Source organism: Rhincodon typus, unplaced genomic scaffold (assembly GCF_021869965.1).
Source record: "Rhincodon typus isolate 14 unplaced genomic scaffold, sRhiTyp1.1 hic_rhity00001406, whole genome shotgun sequence".
NCBI lineage: Eukaryota > Metazoa > Chordata > Chondrichthyes > Orectolobiformes > Rhincodontidae > Rhincodon > Rhincodon typus.
This window is the reverse complement of record NW_025967044.1, coordinates 6476-23405: the sequence shown is the minus strand read 5'-3', so window position 1 is coordinate 23405 and position 16930 is coordinate 6476. Positions and strand designations below refer to the sequence as shown.

At 41.4% G+C, this 16930-nt stretch overlaps 1 protein-coding gene across 1 annotated transcript in view; it reads right to left on the bottom strand.

Annotated features, from left to right (window-relative positions):
* Window positions 1-6260: 6260 nt before the first annotated feature.
* LOC125481241 (NADPH:adrenodoxin oxidoreductase, mitochondrial-like) overlaps window positions 6261-16930 on the bottom strand; it is a 13313-nt gene continuing 2643 nt past the window's right edge. Inside the window, exons 2-5 of the mRNA XM_048592532.1 lie at window positions 15968-16167; window positions 14953-15124; window positions 12621-12794; window positions 6261-10525 (exon numbers count right to left, since the gene is read on the bottom strand). Coding sequence (XP_048448489.1) covers window positions 10395-10525; window positions 12621-12794; window positions 14953-15124; window positions 15968-16167 — 677 coding nt within the window. The 3' untranslated portion in view covers window positions 6261-10394. The remainder of the gene's footprint in view (window positions 10526-12620; window positions 12795-14952; window positions 15125-15967; window positions 16168-16930) is intronic.

The following is a 16930-nucleotide window of genomic DNA, read 5'->3' as shown; positions in this document are numbered from 1 at the left end:
TGTCAGGTCAAAGAGGTGGGGATGAGAGGGAGGGTTGGTCATGGGATGAGGCCAGGGGTGGGGAGATTTTAAAACTGGTGAATTCTATGTTTAGGCCATCAGGCTGCAGGCTCCCGAGATGGAGTATGAGGCGCTGATCCTCCAGTTTGCGGGTGACATCATTGTGGCACTGGAGGAGGCCCAAGATGGACATGTCACCCAGGGAGTGGGAGGGGGAGTTAAAATGGTTCGCGAATGGAAGGTGGTGTTGTTTGTTGCGAACAGAGCGCAGGTGCTCTACAACACGGTCTCTGAGCCTCCGCTTGGTCTTGCCGATGTAGAGGAGGCCACATCGGGAACAGCGGATGCAGTAGATCACGCTGATGGATGTGCAGATGAACCCCTGTCTAATGTGGAAGGTCTGTTTTGTGCCTGGGATGGAGGTGAGGGGGGGAGGTGTATGGGCAGGTGTAGCACTTCCTGTGGTTGCAGGGAAAGGTGGTGGGGTTAGTGGGAATGTGGAGCAAACGAGGGATTCGCAGAGAGAGCAGTCCCTATGGAAGGCAGATAGGAGTGGGGAAGGAAATATCTCTTTGGTTGTGGGGTCAGATTGTAGGTGGCAGAAGTGACGGAGAATGATCTGTTGGATGTGGAGGTTGGTGGGGTGATATGTGAGGACAAGGGGGATTCTGTCTTTATTTTTATTGGGGGGAGGAGCTTGGACGGCAGAGGTGTGGAAAACGCAAGAGATATGGTCGACAGCATTTTCAATCACCAGAAGGAGGAAGATACAGTCCTTGAAATAGGAGGACATCTGGGATGTGCGGGAGTGGAACGCCCCATCTTGGGAGCAGACGCAGCAGAGGCGGAGGAATTGGGAGTAGGGGATCGTATTCTTGCAGGAAGGTGGGTGAGAGGAGGTGTAGTCCAGGTAGCTGTGGGAGTCCGTGGGCTTGAAGTAGATGTTGGTTTCGAGGCATTACCAGGAGATGGAGGCAGAGAGGTCCAGGAAGGAGAGAGAGATACTGGAGATGGTACAGGTGAATTTGAGGTTGGGGTGAAAGATGTTAGTAAAGTTTGATGAACTGTTCAAGCTTCTCATGGGCCACAACCAGAGAGTAGTATACAGGAAAACGAATGGGAGCTCAGATGATTGCTACCTGAACATAGAAATTACGGGTGATTGGTGGGAATTCTCAAACAATGGCTGCCCCAAGAAAAGATGCTTAACAAGCAGCCCAGAAAAGGGATTGGAACTCAGACAGCGATGCCCCAGGAAACTCATTGAGGGGAAGTTCATCCTGAATGAGATTAGGAATGGTCTAAAACCAGCCGCAGATGTACCCCAACCCGCGTGTCCTGAAGATACCCTGGTCCACGAAACAGACTAGTTTTAAAACCTGTGGGAAAAATCCTGTCTGACAATTGGTACCTGTGGTGGTGAACTGCCAGAGGGGTGCCCCCACCTTAAAAGACTGTATCTCCACTTGACCTGTAGATTGTTGGAACGAGAGACAGGGACAGACAAAGGGAAGACCAAACTCAGAAGGGAGAAGCGACATAAAAGAGAAATACTGAATGACTTAGCAACAGCACATGGGGCAGAGGTATCAACCATTAATACCCTTGATTTGGACAATAAACTCTGGGTCCTGACACCACAAGTAAAACAGACACCCCACAAGTAAAACATGCACCCAAACAGAGTGGTGGGTGCGTGAAATGCGCTGCCGGCGGTGGTAGTGGAGTCAGATACATTAGGGGCATTCAAGCGACTCTTGGATAGACACATGGATGATAGCATAATATAGGGTATGCAGGGTAGTTTGATCTTAGAGTAGGATAATAGGTCGGCACAACATCATGGGCCGAAGGGCATGTACTGTTCTATGTTCTATGTTCTAGACTTTGGACACAATTAATGAGAATAGCCGCAAGATGCCGAAGGTGATCTATTTGGGAATAAAGCCAGAACCTTTATGGTAGCTATGTTGGAAGGACATGTCAAAACAATCAATCAGATAATAAAAGGGAAATTGGAAGATGACAGCAGGCAACAGAACCAGACCCTGTGCAGTAAAAATGGACAGTGGATGTTAGAACAGTTGAGAGAGAAGCTCGATCAGGGACAGGTTCCATCCTGGATCAGTGACAAATACAGCATTTATTTACGGGAAAGAAACACCCCGGATTATCAGGCCGTCAGCTCAGGCAGTTGACCACAGTCTGGTTCAACCACGACTATAAAGGAACTCTTGGGAAAGTGTTTGGGGTAGTATGAGGACTCTCAACAATCACGAACAACAGGATTGGAGTAAGGGTGTTTGAAGTAGAAAACATAGGCACTATTCAAGAGGGTCTATGGATAGGATATGATGGCACCTTGTCGCACACAGTGAAGAAGGAAGGGAGGCTCATAGGCACTACTCTACATGGATGTCAACAAATTAACACCGTGATAACATGCCCACATACCCAATTTATTTGAATGAACATGCACTATGTGGCTTCAAGACAAACACCAGACTAAAGTGTCCCATAGAGTCTCGCAACCTGGACACTGATATAACCCTGGTAGCCGACAGGGGAGAAGGGGAATATTACCTCACAGCCTGACTTAACACATATCAGTATGGGAGGGCACAATGCGATGTCACCAAGACCACTTTTTGTATTAGGCCACACATATCAGTCAGGGTAGGCCGAATTCAGCTGCTAAATATACACAGAAGGGAAAGGGTGGAATTTAATGCAAGTGAGGAACTCCAGCAAACTTTGGGAGAATACCTGGAGAAGTACGACACTGGTCTCAAATCCCTGCCGGAGGAGTTACACCAAATCCAAACCCAACTGGTCACGGCCCATAGAGCCTTCACCAAGGTAATACAGCAGGCCAACAATGTCAATGAACGAAAAGAAGAAAATAAAGTTACGACTTGGTGGGAGGATTTCTGGGACCGAGGCTCCAACATACAAATCCATCTCTGGGTTCGTCTCGTGTCACTCTTGTCTGTGCTGTTAATCCTGGTTACCCTGGTATACCTCATCATCCACACTGTCAAGGTCACCCAATGGAAAAGAGAACTGTCTCAAAGACTGAGCAGAGAGACCTCACTCAATTCACGGTCTCCCTGAGCCTATTAAAAAGGCACACTATTGCAACACTATTGTTATATGCTCTTACATTGAAATTACCTAAGTCTGCAAACTAACTGTTACTATGCACTTGCTTATTTCGTGTCTGTAAATTAATTACATCAAATTTATAATTCAATTAACCAGGCATTTTAATTGCATCAAATCACTATACATTACATATCTACTAATCGTTTTAAAGCATCCTATTCTATGGTTTTGAGAGATATTGTATTATGGGCTTCTTTACCTTTGTATCATAAAAGTCCTTTTTAATCGACCCATTCATGAGCTCTCCATATTTACTACTACTACTGTGTTCTGGTTCATTCATAACCTTTACTAACCACCCATTCACATGTGCTATATTTACTACTAATACCATGTTCTAGTTCATTCATAGCTTTACCACCCATGCACCAGCGCACTATGTTACTATTACCGCATTCCATTCATCGAACCTCGGTCTCAGTTAGTTGTCATTTCCTAACATTCTATCTGTAAGAGTTCAATTGTTTGAGCGTATGTTGAACTTTGCTTGAGCTGGAATGATCATACAGTCACCACACAGAAATTGGTCTGTGATCAGGTGATCCATCGCGCTTCACATTCAGGATCAAGAGGAGGGAGTGCAGACGGACGGGCCACTCAAAATGGCAGAATTGAATAATACACCAGGCATGTTGGGAAATCAAGCCAAAGAATCTGGGCAAAGATACTGAAATAAACACCCGAACATTATACTTTTATTGGGTGTACTCATAACACACCATCTTCACATGCACCTGCATCTGGAGGGCCAAACCATAAGTATCCTGGATACATATAGCCTGGTCTGTCCGATGTTTCTTGTGTGTTGCTTCTGGTGATGATGACGACCCTGATGAAGTAGATTCTGATTATGTTTCGTGTGGCCGTGGTTGTCCTGAGGGAAGATGAAGGTTGTTTCTGTTGTTATCCTTGTTTAATATCTAAATAGTTTGTAACATGAGTAATGCACGCACTCTAGCTGCCCCCCCCACTTATTTTTTGAATGAAGACCCATATTTGATGGGGTGGTTAATCCCGTTAATCCCATTAGAATTTACAAGAATGTGAATTGGTCCCACAGGACCAGAAGTGTGGAACTGCATACGAGTGCTGACCATCAGAAACAGTTGTACCTCAGCTGGGGTCATTGCCAGGAACTGTTTCATCCTCAGGTCCGGCTCACTGAGCCATCTTTGAGCTGGACTGGGGGTATGCTCGGTTAAGATAGTCAGGGAACTTAAACCACCAAAGTATAGTCAAAGTACTGGACTGCCCACAAGACTGCGAGGAGGTGTCGTTCAAACTTGGAAAACCCTTGTTCCACGGGCTGTAGGACTCTGGAGCCGAAAGCCTCTGGGCCTAGCCTACCGTGTCATTCCTGTAGCACAACGGCAGCTATTGTACGGTCTGTGGCTGCAACTTCTAGGGTGTATGGTAAGTCAGGGTTGGGAACTAGCAAGGCTGGTGCTGTTGCAAGGGTATGCTTTAAATTTGCCTTTGTATGTTGGGATGTCCAATTCCAGGCAGCGCTCCTTTTCAGCAACTCTGTGAATGAGATCGCTTTGGTGGTGAACCCATCAATGTGGTTCTTGCAGTATCCCACTAGACCCAAGAAAGATCAGAGTACACTAACATCTGGGGGAAGTGGGAGTCGCACCATGTAATCTATTCGCTTTTGGTCATAGGTGATTATTGTTCCCAAGCATTTTACCCTATGCTGTAGAATCTGTGCCTTTTGCAGGTTGATTTTACAACACGTAACATGCAAGAGGTTAAATAATTCATCTAGGACTTGGATGTGTTCCTCCTTTGTTTCAGTTTATAAGAGTAGGTCATCTACATATTGGATTAGGCAAGCAGACCGGGAAAACTTTTCTAATGCTTTGGCTAACTGTCTGTGGAAAATCGAGGGTGAGTTATGGAACCCTTGGAGTAAACAGGTCCAGGTAAATTGTTGTTCCTGGAAGGTGAATGTGAATTTATACTGACAGGACTGATGTAAGGGTATGGACCAGAAACCGTTACTAATATCAAGTACTGTGAAGTATTTTGCTTGCGGGGTTTGCTTCATTATTGTTGTTGGGCTGGTGGCTACAGTTTGTGCAGTGAGGCGATGACTTTATGGAGTTCCCAGTAGTCAATAGTTAAGCGCCATGAACCTGACAGGCCAAATTGGAGCATTATTAGTGGGGGCTACAGGTTGCAGCACTCCTCGTCATGAAAGGCTGTCAATCACCTCATCTACCTCCCCCTCTGCCTGTCTGGGGAAACCGTGTTGTCTTTGCAGTTTTGGGTCTGGCCCCTTGATTATCACTTCTTCCAGTATATGCCCACAGCCATGTTTACGCTGGGCAAATACCCCTTTGGTGTTTCATAATCACTTCTTGCATAGCCAGATCCTTGGTCATTGTTAGGGGATTAAACCAAACTCTCCTATTGTACTGATCCAATTAAAATAATTTCCTGTTGAGCGGATGGGTGGCACCCTGTCAATCAGGGGCATCTTCTGTACACAGAGGATGTGTTCTGTGTCTGCGGGGGGGGGGGGGGTTAACTAAGACAGCAGGGTATTGGCATGTAATGGCACCTAGTTTAATTTCCAATAGGTTCAGTACTGTACCCCTCCTATGTATGGCCAGTAGATTCACTTAAAACAATAGTCCCTGTGGTCCACCAGGGTGGATCATTAAATTTTGAGGTGTTTAGGGTTACACGGGAACCTCTGATGGTCATAACTAAAAAGGACCAATTCTCCCACTTTGCCTTTATGGTAACTATTTGAAGGAAACAATGCAATACTCACTGTTTTTATGCTCTTCCCTCGAGGAATGCAATCTTCTTCCTCAAAAGGATGACAATATTCCAAATGAGGTGAGCCAACCTCAACAAATGCTCATTCAATCCCAATTTCAAATGAGTTTTTAAACCAAAAATCTATTCTCATGTTCTGAACATTAAAAAAAAATTGCCCATTCCTATCTTGATTATAGAGAAAGAAGTTGTCCAGTTGGTGCAATGTCAAACTAACCTTTGCTAAAATTTGTAATATATACAAATCTAAAAAGAGAAAAAGGGTGCTTTTTGGGCAAAAGTGAAACGATCAACAAACAGCAGTGGTCATTTTATCTTTTATTAAATAGCATTATTTAATAACTTGATTTTAAATGCATTCAGAATCTCAAAATTTGTACAAAAACATTTTTCACAACTTATTTCACATAGTTCACTGAAGAAAACAAAAGTAATGTTTTAATAGATTAAAAAGAACATTATAGGTTCTAAAAAGGCACAGCCAATAGGACTGAGAAGTTGCACCTCAGTCTGGGATTGCAAGCAGCTGAGTCTTTCAAAATCCACAGTGTCCAGGTCCATTTCTGCCTTGTAGCTATGATACAGATGACTACCTACAAACAATAGGGCACTTTGCTGCAAATCTCAGGCTTCAAAATGTAGCCATCTCAGGAAAAAAAAATTTGTTGCAATGTCACATCATGACACTATCGACTGCCACAGCCAATGCACATAGATCAAAAAGAACAGTCGGACTCTGTTTATAGTAGGTTAATATGCAAAACAAAGCATCAGCAGGGAGAGCTCTTGTACAGATTCAAGGTTCTACCTGCCAAACTTGGGATATGCTCAAGAATCAATTGTGGCAGGCAAAGACTTTTCACAGCATTTTATCAGCAAACCTCTTTTCCAAATTTCACTCTCAAATTAGATTGACTAGGTGACCTGCCACAACTACACATTTTGACAGCAACACTTGGAAATTAGAAACCCGGTTTCCAATGGAAACGGTTACCAGAACCCTAAACATAACTAAAGGCCAATAAACTATTTTAATTTTCTTTGAAAACACAGTTAATCAATCAGGTCAGGTTGGCAAGTTTGTCAAAATCTTTATTGCTCCAATTAGCAGAAGATTCTGTTACTAGTCAAACTACACAGATTGGCGCACTGCTTCTAAATTTCTTCCAAAGTTGCGCATGAAAATCTGGCAGAGCCACGGTTCCACCGCATTTATTTCCCCAGCTGTAAATAAAAAAAATCTGTTTAAGTCAGTAAAACCTTCTAAATCAGAAACTTGCATAAACTGGCTATCATCCAGAACAATTAATGGATCACTTACAGGCATCAAGCACCAAGCATAACCTATAAAGGTGAAAAGACCCTTCACTGAGCGGCAACCACAATTTGATGAGACTTTCGTCCCTATCCCTCAACCACTGTACTGGTGAGAAATGGAAAAATGTCATATCAGGTATTATGGATCAGTTGACATTGAGTCTGAAGTGATTATGTGCCAACAGCACACACATCCAGTAAGAATTAGCGATAACTACCTATTTACTCAACACTGGTCAGCAGACAAATTCATGTCCATTAGTTTGAGGTAAATTTCGGTGTAGCTGTGAGTTCAATAAAAGAGCAATCTCCAGCTGTGTGGGCCTGCTTCGCTTTGGGGGTGGTCTCAATGTTCTATTGTTTGGTAACAAAAAAATTGGGAACTTGGCTGCATCCGCAGAAACAGGCTGTGAAGCTCAAGGCATTTAAAGTGCGTAATTATGAATTGCTTTTATCCTGCTCAAAACTATAAAACAGACCAGAATGCATGAAAAATTATGTACACTTTGTTAAACATGTCTATGATGCCTAAATCTGCCAGTGAGGAACAAACCACAAAAAAGTGTTTTGCCAATTATTTAAACCAAACTTAAAATTGAGAATTGCAAAAAGCCCAACATTATACAAGATGGATTTTTTTTTTAAAGAAGTGCTCACTGAATTAGCCATAGCAATACTGTTAACTTTCAAAGGTCTCACCCTCAGTTTTATATCTGACTGAGAAAAAAGCTGCCTTTCTTCTCAAAAACCTATGTTAGTTATTTTAGGGTTAATTGGAATGCTATTAACTGGTGAAGATGTGTTAAATTGCTTCCATATTGGCCTCAAGAGGGATGCTTGCTCCAACAGTTCCCAGTGCAAGTCGTTAGCACAACTAACCACCTCAAGCTAACATGCTGGATTTTCCAAGGTCAGCTCCCAAGGGTGCAGGAAACCTACAGAGGCCAATGTAAAAGCTTATGATTCAGAGCACTGACCTGGAACTTGTTAATCAAACAACTGCCAGTCTTGAGTACAGTTGTTTCAATTCAAAAAACTACATTCCAACAGAAAAAAATTCAGATGTTTACCACTGCTAGAATTTTAGGCAAACAAATTGCTGTTTAACCCCCTACAGATCTACACAGCAACGACAGGCAGGATAACCTTTACTCTAAATTATGCAAGACTGAGGAAGCATTAACAAGGCAAACTTTATTGTGCCATCTCTCTACCAGCATTTTCTATCAGAATACTTAATTCTTCAAATTCAGCCTGCAAACCCAATTAATGGACCTAAAAGGCATCAAACTGGGAATTTTAAAATGTAATTTCCAAGCCTATGGCTTCCCTGCTTTAAAGTAGGCTTTTGCAATCGCTATGCAGAGTAAATACAAGATATGCAAATTGTTTTCAATTACTTGCATTGTAAATAAGCATTTCTCAGTCAGTCCAAGACAAGTTAGTTCAGTTCTGGTGAATTAATAAAAACATCTGTGCACAAACTACTCTTCCAGCACAGCTCATCCAATTTCCTCCTCCATTTATCGATCACATCAAATCCTATGACCTCTTGAAGCTTTTCGTGATTCCACTTCTGACATACAACAGATGGGACACAAGAGAAACAAAGTCACAACTGGATAAAGATTTGCTCACCAAAACAGGAGGAAAACTGTAAAGGCCCAGAGCACATTTGAAGTGCAAGGTGGCTGAGCTATGAGCAGCTCCTACTGCTCATAACAAAAGATGGGCACAAAAAATGCTCAAGGCTAAAACAATGTCAGGAAATACCACTTCACAAAGTCCTTCAAACTTGAAACACTTTTCTGATTAAGGGAATGAAAGGGAAAACTCAGTCAATAAACAACTGGCGGTGACAGAGGAGATCTGAAGGTTTGTATTAAAAAGTTTAACTGGGTGGAAAGAACTCCGCAATCCAGTTATATGGCCAAAAGCTACACTACTGTTTGGATTGGAGAGAGGTGGTAGTTGATGAGGATAACAGACAACTAAAGACAAAAACGTACCTTTTTCAGAGCTGCCTAGCAGTGTTGTTCATTGGGAGTGAGGGGGCAGAGTTGGAGAAGAGTGGATCTGCATTGTTATCTGTGCTGCTCTTCATTTACAACATCAGGCTGAATAAAAACTGATCAAAAACAGAGATGGCACCGAGTCTGATGAGGAAACCAAGATCCAGCAACAAGTTAGACACAAATTTAGGGGCTCTAAAAGTGTCAGATGGAATGAAATGGAAGTTACAAATGAAGGAACTAGTTAATATATTGTTTAAAATGTCATAATAGTTACAAATAAAATTAAAAGGCTGTTAGCAAATTCTGTAATTAACATATCCAGTCATGGCAAACTAGTAACCAACAAATGGAACACTGAACAATGGTGCTAAATCAGAAGGAGTCAGAGGATGCCGTGCTGAAATTAGTGCTCTACCTAGACCACACTTAACATGCCCATGGTCTACACACCAAAACACAAAGATAACATTCAAACTGCAAGGGCAGTGCAGATTTTAGTGCAAGATGCCATGTTATGGACAAGTTCTACTAAGCTAAAGTGGCTAGGATTTTTTTAAATAAACGGGCAGTCCAGGATATTTTGCTGCTGCTTTTTGAGGTCACTTCCTACAATACAATGCTGAAAATCTTTTGAAAACCAAATAGTTCTGGTTGTGAGGAAAAACTAAAGAATCGTCCAAAGTGGAGACCTTTTAGGAGATATTTAAGATTTAAAACAACAAATTAGTAACGGCTAAGTAGGGACAATATTTCTTAAATTAAACATTAAAATAGGAGTGGACACTCTTATACTGATGAAACTCATTGTCAGTCCTAAGTTTAAGCTCTTCACACTGGGAACGATCAATTTCAAAAGAAAAAAAAGGTAAAGAATCAGTTGGATTCTGTGATTCAGTCAAAGGAACAGCAGGCTTTAATTAGAAGGATGACCCAAGATAAACCAATTGGGCCTCCTCACTCATCTTAATCTCAATGATTCTGCCTCTTTAAAATCACAAACTGAGGAACTGTTCTGCATTAAGTAAGAAGAAGAATAGGGTCAGACATAGAACACATCTAATCTCAAACATGTGATGAAGTCTCGATGAACATCATGGAGCAGCATGTTCACTGATTGGCCACTTCTATCATCTGTTGCACATCAAGCAGTTTCTCTCTGGGTTTGCCTGCTTTCTCTCCATTTGCCACTTCAACATTGTCAATCTTTTCCCATTCAGGAAATGTAACTGGGCGAATACCTAAAAATCAGATTTTAAAACCAGTTACATACACATAACTCAAGAATCTTTTTAAAAACCATAGCCTCTTATCACAGTAGTCTATGCACAGAAAACAAAAGAATGGAGTCAACAGAATTACAGAATATATCAAAGTGCACTCACATATATGCAAAAGATGGTTCCAATTTTCAACATTATAGTATCTCACAGATAGCACAGTTGTTTGTAGTAAAAGCTTTAGTGCTGCTGAGTGACAGGCTGAAGTTTTCTTTTGTCTTGCATTCAATCAGGACAGAATTACAAGATCAAGTCTCAAAGGAATCAACAACTTAGACTGCATGGAAAGTGGACTTTGGCAGAGAATGGAGAATCCACCGGGAAACAGTTAATCGCCAGGCTTTTTAAATTCAAAGATCAGTCAACTATTATTGGTCCAGGCATTCCCATTTGGACGCATCAGGGAAAAGCAGACCCCAAACTTCAGTTTAATCGAAAATGCACAATGTGTTCTGTTTGCAAAAGACAGAGCCCTACAAACAAACATGGCTTCTAGCCAGACAACCGAGCCACATGGCAAGCCTGACTGATAATTTTATTGTGCAGGTTACCAAGATCAAGATGGTTTAGCAAAATGCTGTCCCTCAGAAGAATCTCATCTCATCTCATGTCAGAGACCATGCTGACCCTCACAAGCATGGTGGATTGCATACACTCAGTCTGCCTGTTACACAGCAAATCCTTTCAACTGTGTGTAATATAATCCACCAGTCACTAGGGTGTGGTCTATATACCTGGCTCAGAAATCAAATACTAGTGTAATGAGCCACAGGGATCACTGCTGGAGCCTCAACAGTTTACAATTTACCTCCATGACTTGGATGAAGAGACTGAAGAAATGGTTGCTAAATTTGCTGATGATGCAAAGATAGTCAGGAAAGTGAACTCAAAAGAATACATAACACTGTACAGGCATACAGACAGGTTTAAAAAAGTGGGCAAAGATTGGGCATTAATGGCATTATAATGTGGGAGAATATTAAGTAGTTTGGCAGGAAGAAGAAAAGGAAATAGATTATCTAACTGGCAAGCGATTAGCATTCGAAGACTCGGAGGAATCTGGGTGCCCTATTACATGAAATTCAAAAAAATTAATAGGCAGCTATCGAAAGAAAATAGGAAAACTGATGAAATGTTGTTACCACTCATTGTGAGGTGAGTTGGAAACCAAAGCAGAAGTATTATGATTCAGTTAAATGGGACACAGATCAGACCATGTCTATAAGGCTATGCACAGTATTGGTCTCCTTATTTGAATATGGATGTACAAGCTTTGAAAGCAGTTCAGAGAAAGTTTACGAGATTAATACTGGAATAGGTGGGTTATCATTTGAGGAAGAGTTAGACAGATTAGGCTTGTATTGTTGGAATTTAGAAAAGAGGTGATTTGATTAAACATACTGGAGGGTCTTAAGTGTGGACATGGAAAGGACATTTCCTGTTATGGGAGGATGCAAAGTTCATTTTTTAAATGTCAGGGGCTGTCAATTTAAGATAGAACTGCGTTCATTTTCCTCAGGAGGTTATGGGTCTTTGGAATTCTCTTCCACAAAATGCAAGCTCTGAACATTTTCAAGACAGATGGATACAGGTTCTTGGTAAGCAAGTGGGTGAAAGAATAAGGGAATGTGGAGTAATCAGACCAGGTATAATCTTATCAAATGGTCAAGCAGTCGGCAGGTGAAGTGGCCTATTTGTAATGTGTAGGTCACATGTTCTGTCCACCACAACCTTTGACTGGAGGCAGACTACTACTTTATTATTATGCATCCACTATGCCTCTGAAGACACAGTGGGCCAAAGTGTTTTTCAAATATTGTGGCTTTTCTGTCCCCAGTTCTAGGTGATGTACCCACACTTTGTTTCAAAAGAATCACAAATAACCCCAACTAAACTGATCTTTTCCTCTCCTGAAGTGCAAAAGTTAAATTAAGACTTAGCCCCCACCCGAAGAAAAAAAAAAGTTGTAGGAGACTCTCCACGGATTAAGGAAATTGAATGAGGAATTTCTTTTGAAGTTTCTCAATTCATTGTGAAAATGTTTTAAATTACAAACCTCGTTGTTTAAGCAAAGCCTCGATCACTTTAGATCCTCCTTTTGAAGCAGACACATCTAGTAATCCTGATCGTACATCCTCCAGCACTGTCTCAGCTGTTTCAAAGCCATCATGCATTGTGGTTACAATGACTCCAGTCGGTCCCCTTTTTACCCAGCCACTGCAGTAAAGGCCTGGGAAGGGTATAGAATGATTTACAGTTTTTAAATTGTCTAATACCCAACGATTAGAATTGCTTCATACTATTTTCAATCATACATATTATTCCATTTCTAGGCTTTTTCCACTGCCTCAAAAATATCCTTAGTTTAGCAGAGCTCCCCCAAATTCCTGGTACATTTCCTTCTTCAAAACCACCCAGTTGGTACTCTTGAACTAGCATCGCCAATTATATTCAACATTTCAAATTCATCCTGTCTGCAAAAGCCATAACACCTCCCAGATGACCCAGTACAAACTTGGCAGTAATTCACTCAGAGTGGGCATTGGTGATGCCAGTGTTTATTGTTCATTCAGGTGTGCCAAGGCATTGGACTGACTCCATAATACAATCAAGTGGTCTATTAGGTTACTTAAGGAGGCAGTCAAGAGTCAATCACTGATGACTCGGAGCTGAAGTCACATGCAAGCTAGATGGTGGCAGCTGAACTGTATTAGAAAGGACCTTAGTGAGATAGGTTTGGAAAAAAGAAAAATTTCAACATCCTCATGGGTACTTTTGCTAATTCAACTTTGGTATTCCCTGCTTGAAGTTCAAGCTTTAACACGGGCTGTGGGAGGACATCAATTGTGAAAAGTCTCTGCACTATCAATTCAGTAAAATAATCACTAAGCTAATATACACAAGTTTGTTGCATACAAAGCTTAAGTAACATCAGAATGAAAAATAAAACATTGGAGCTGCATTCATCCTGAAGTGCTTGCTGCTAATCAACTTAGCCACAGTATCCTGAACTTATTTTTCTAAACAAACGTTCTTGATTTTCAACTTTCAACAGATGTTGAACCTCATTTATTCAAAATCACAGATAGTCCAGAAAAGGTTCACTAGGCTGATCCAAGGTATGGAGGGACTGGGGCCTATACTCACTGCAGTTTAGAAGAACGAGAAGCAACCTTCTTGAAATATACAAAGATTCCTAAGGGACCCGACAGGGTAGATGATGAAAGGTTGTTTCCCCTTTTGGGAAGGGTCTAGGACGATAGGGCATAATCTCAGAACAAGGGGTTGCCCATTTAAAACAGAGAAGAGGAATTTCTTCTCTCACAGGGTAATGGATCTGTAGAATTCTTCAGTGAAGGAAATCGCTGAGGCTGGGTCATTAAGTATATTAAAAATCTGTCTATTGCAGCCTTGAATTAGTAAGGGAATCAGAGTTTGGGGAAAAAACAGGAAAAGAGAGTTGGGATTATCAGATCAGCAATGATCTCATTCCATGGCAGAGCAAACTCAATGGGCCGAATGGTCTACTTTTTTCCTACATCTTAGTCATGGAGTGTGAGAACAGGATTAGTACACCATGTTCTGATATGAAGGTCTTAAAAATTATATATAGTATCTAATTGTAAATGAATCACAGAAGGTACTTATAAATAACTTGCACATCAGTTCAAAGTCAGTACCTATTCTCTATAGGTAGTAGGATGAATTTTTCATTTTGGTGCAGTGGTCTTCAACCTGAGTCACTGGGAAAAAAACAATTCCTGCATCCCCACAGTTGGGAGGTGGCACCCAGGAACATGAATTTCAAATCCTTACAGGTCTCCAATTACAAAAATGACCTTGATTTGTACATTACAATTGGAGCTTTAACCTAGAGACATTCTAGCAAATCCTTGAGGATATAATTTCCCCCTTACAGAACAAACCTACAGAATTCTGAAGTGGAATTTCTTCAGTATAAACTATAAAGGGAGCACAAGAGGGAAGCACAGAGCCTTAGACTAATTGAGCTTATTCAGAATTGGGGAACCATAATATTAATTATAATGTGCAGCAGTCCATTCAGTGCAATAAGTAATGTCATTATGTAAAACACTCTTTGCTATAAAGTATTGCACGAGGTATATACTCAGCATAAAAACTTGCTTACTTCTAAAGCAGCTCAATACAATGCCTGAGGTAGGTCCTTGCTCAAGATGATGAACAATAAAATGTTGAACTGTCTGCATCTTTCAACAGTAAATTGATGTTTCATGAGAAGACCTCCTACTAGAACTCTAGTTCAGACAACAAGTCCATTCCTGAAACATCAGTCCGTTATTTCTCTCATGAGCCAACAGCCAATGGACTGTTGTTTAAGATCTAGTTCTGCAGAACTACCAACTAACCTGGTGCATGCAGGACCCGTCCAAAATTATTTGGGATAATTCCTAGTTGATGATCAAATGGAATGCAAGGGTCAATGGGATAGCTTTTATAGCCAATGCTGCTCAGCACTAATCCACACTCCAGATCTTCAACGTCTTCTGTTTGCACGAACTTTGCAGACTCTCCTAAACCCTCAGGAAAAAGAGGAAGGTTCTCCAGTAGTTAAACCAAACCTATATAAGCTCAGAGATTTTCTCCTCCAGCATTGAAGGTGCAGAATAAGTTGTAACATTAATGGTCCAGTTATCAAGAAGATCAAACAAAATAAGCATTTAAGTGAACATTTGATATATCAATTCAAGTTGATCTAGGATATTTAACATAGCAAAAACAGCCCATGGCAATTTTCAGAAGTGCTATCAATTTATATTTGACGCTAAGACACATTAGGAATAAATTTTGACTATTGAGGCATGTGGAGATAATACTTTGAAGGCAAAGCAGAGATAGCAGCTCACTATCATCTTTTCAAGGACGATAAAGAATGGGCAACAAAAACACTGGCCTAGCCAGTGTGACCTTCATATCCCAAGAAGGGTTTTGCTTTTAAATTCATGATTTTTTTTTTTTTTTTTAAAAAAAAAAGCACAGATGCAAAGTGCAAGGGCCAGATGGCCTCCTACTGTTTCCATTTCTTATATTCTGAGAACAAGTCACCAAAAGGTTGGTCAAAGAGATCAGTCTTAATGAGCATTTTAAATAGAGGAAAGAAATAGAGAGGTGCAGACAGTTTGAAGGGAATTCAGAAGCTTGTGGCCCAGGCAGGCAAAGATATGGCAAGCATCAGGGATATAAGAGACCAGAACTGAAAGTGCATAGTAAGCATTGCCTACTTACAAATCTATAAGGTCTCGCATTTATCTTCACTTATTCTGCCCTCAAACTGCAAGTAAATCTTGAACCTTTGTCTCACACCCAATAAAAGCAAGGGTACTGGTAACCCCAGATGTGGTACACAATGCTAACCAAGCCTACCTCCACTTTGTTAACAGATAGCCGAATCCCAGCTACACGTTTGCCATCGTTACTTGGTATAATTTCCAAGGGGCTCCGTAGGAACTGAAGACCCCATTCCTTGGCAGCTGCAGCTTGGTATTCAGCTTCTTTCCCAGAAGACTTTTCAAGTGCAGTTTTTATCATGAGCTCAGTTAGCCGTTTCCTTGGTCTTGGCAGGTCTGGAAAGTAACAGAAGGGAGAATTTAAATTAAGCAATTTTCTTCATTATTTCACTGATATGGACTTTGCTGGCAAAGTCAGTATTTGTTGCCCGTTTATGACCTGCTAGGCCAACAGAATTCAACCATATTTATTTGGATCTAGAGTCACCAAATTTTTATTAAATCAATTTAATAAAACAAGGACTTTAATTGCATTCTAATTCCATGGAAGGATTCAAACTCCGGTCTCCAGAATGTGGGCGGCACGGCGGTTAGCACTTTTACCACACAGCACCAGGGACCCGGGCGACTGTCTACGTGTTTGCACGTTCTCCCAGTGTCTGCGTGGGTTTCCTCCTGGTGCTCCGGTTTCCTCCCACAGTCCAAAGATGTGCAGGCTAGGTGGATAGGCCATGCTAAATTGCCCATAGCATTCATGGATGTGTAGATTAGGTGGGTTATAGGGTGATGGGTCTGGGTGGACTTGTTGGGCCGAAAAGGGCCTGTTTCCACACTGTAGGGATTCTATGACTCTATGATCTCCAGACTACCAATCTAGCAATACCACCACTAGGCCATCATCACCTCCCCTAGGAACCTTTACTTGGTTTCTTAAAGAGAAAAATGTGGGAGGAGACTTGTGGTGTACCTTGCAGGTTACTGCATACAAACAGAGCCTACAGGAAGTAATACCCATGATCAAGTACCAAAAGACAATGCAATAAATGAAAAATTAAGAGATTCTAGGTTTGTAACCAAGTTTTCCAAAGAGAAGGTAGGA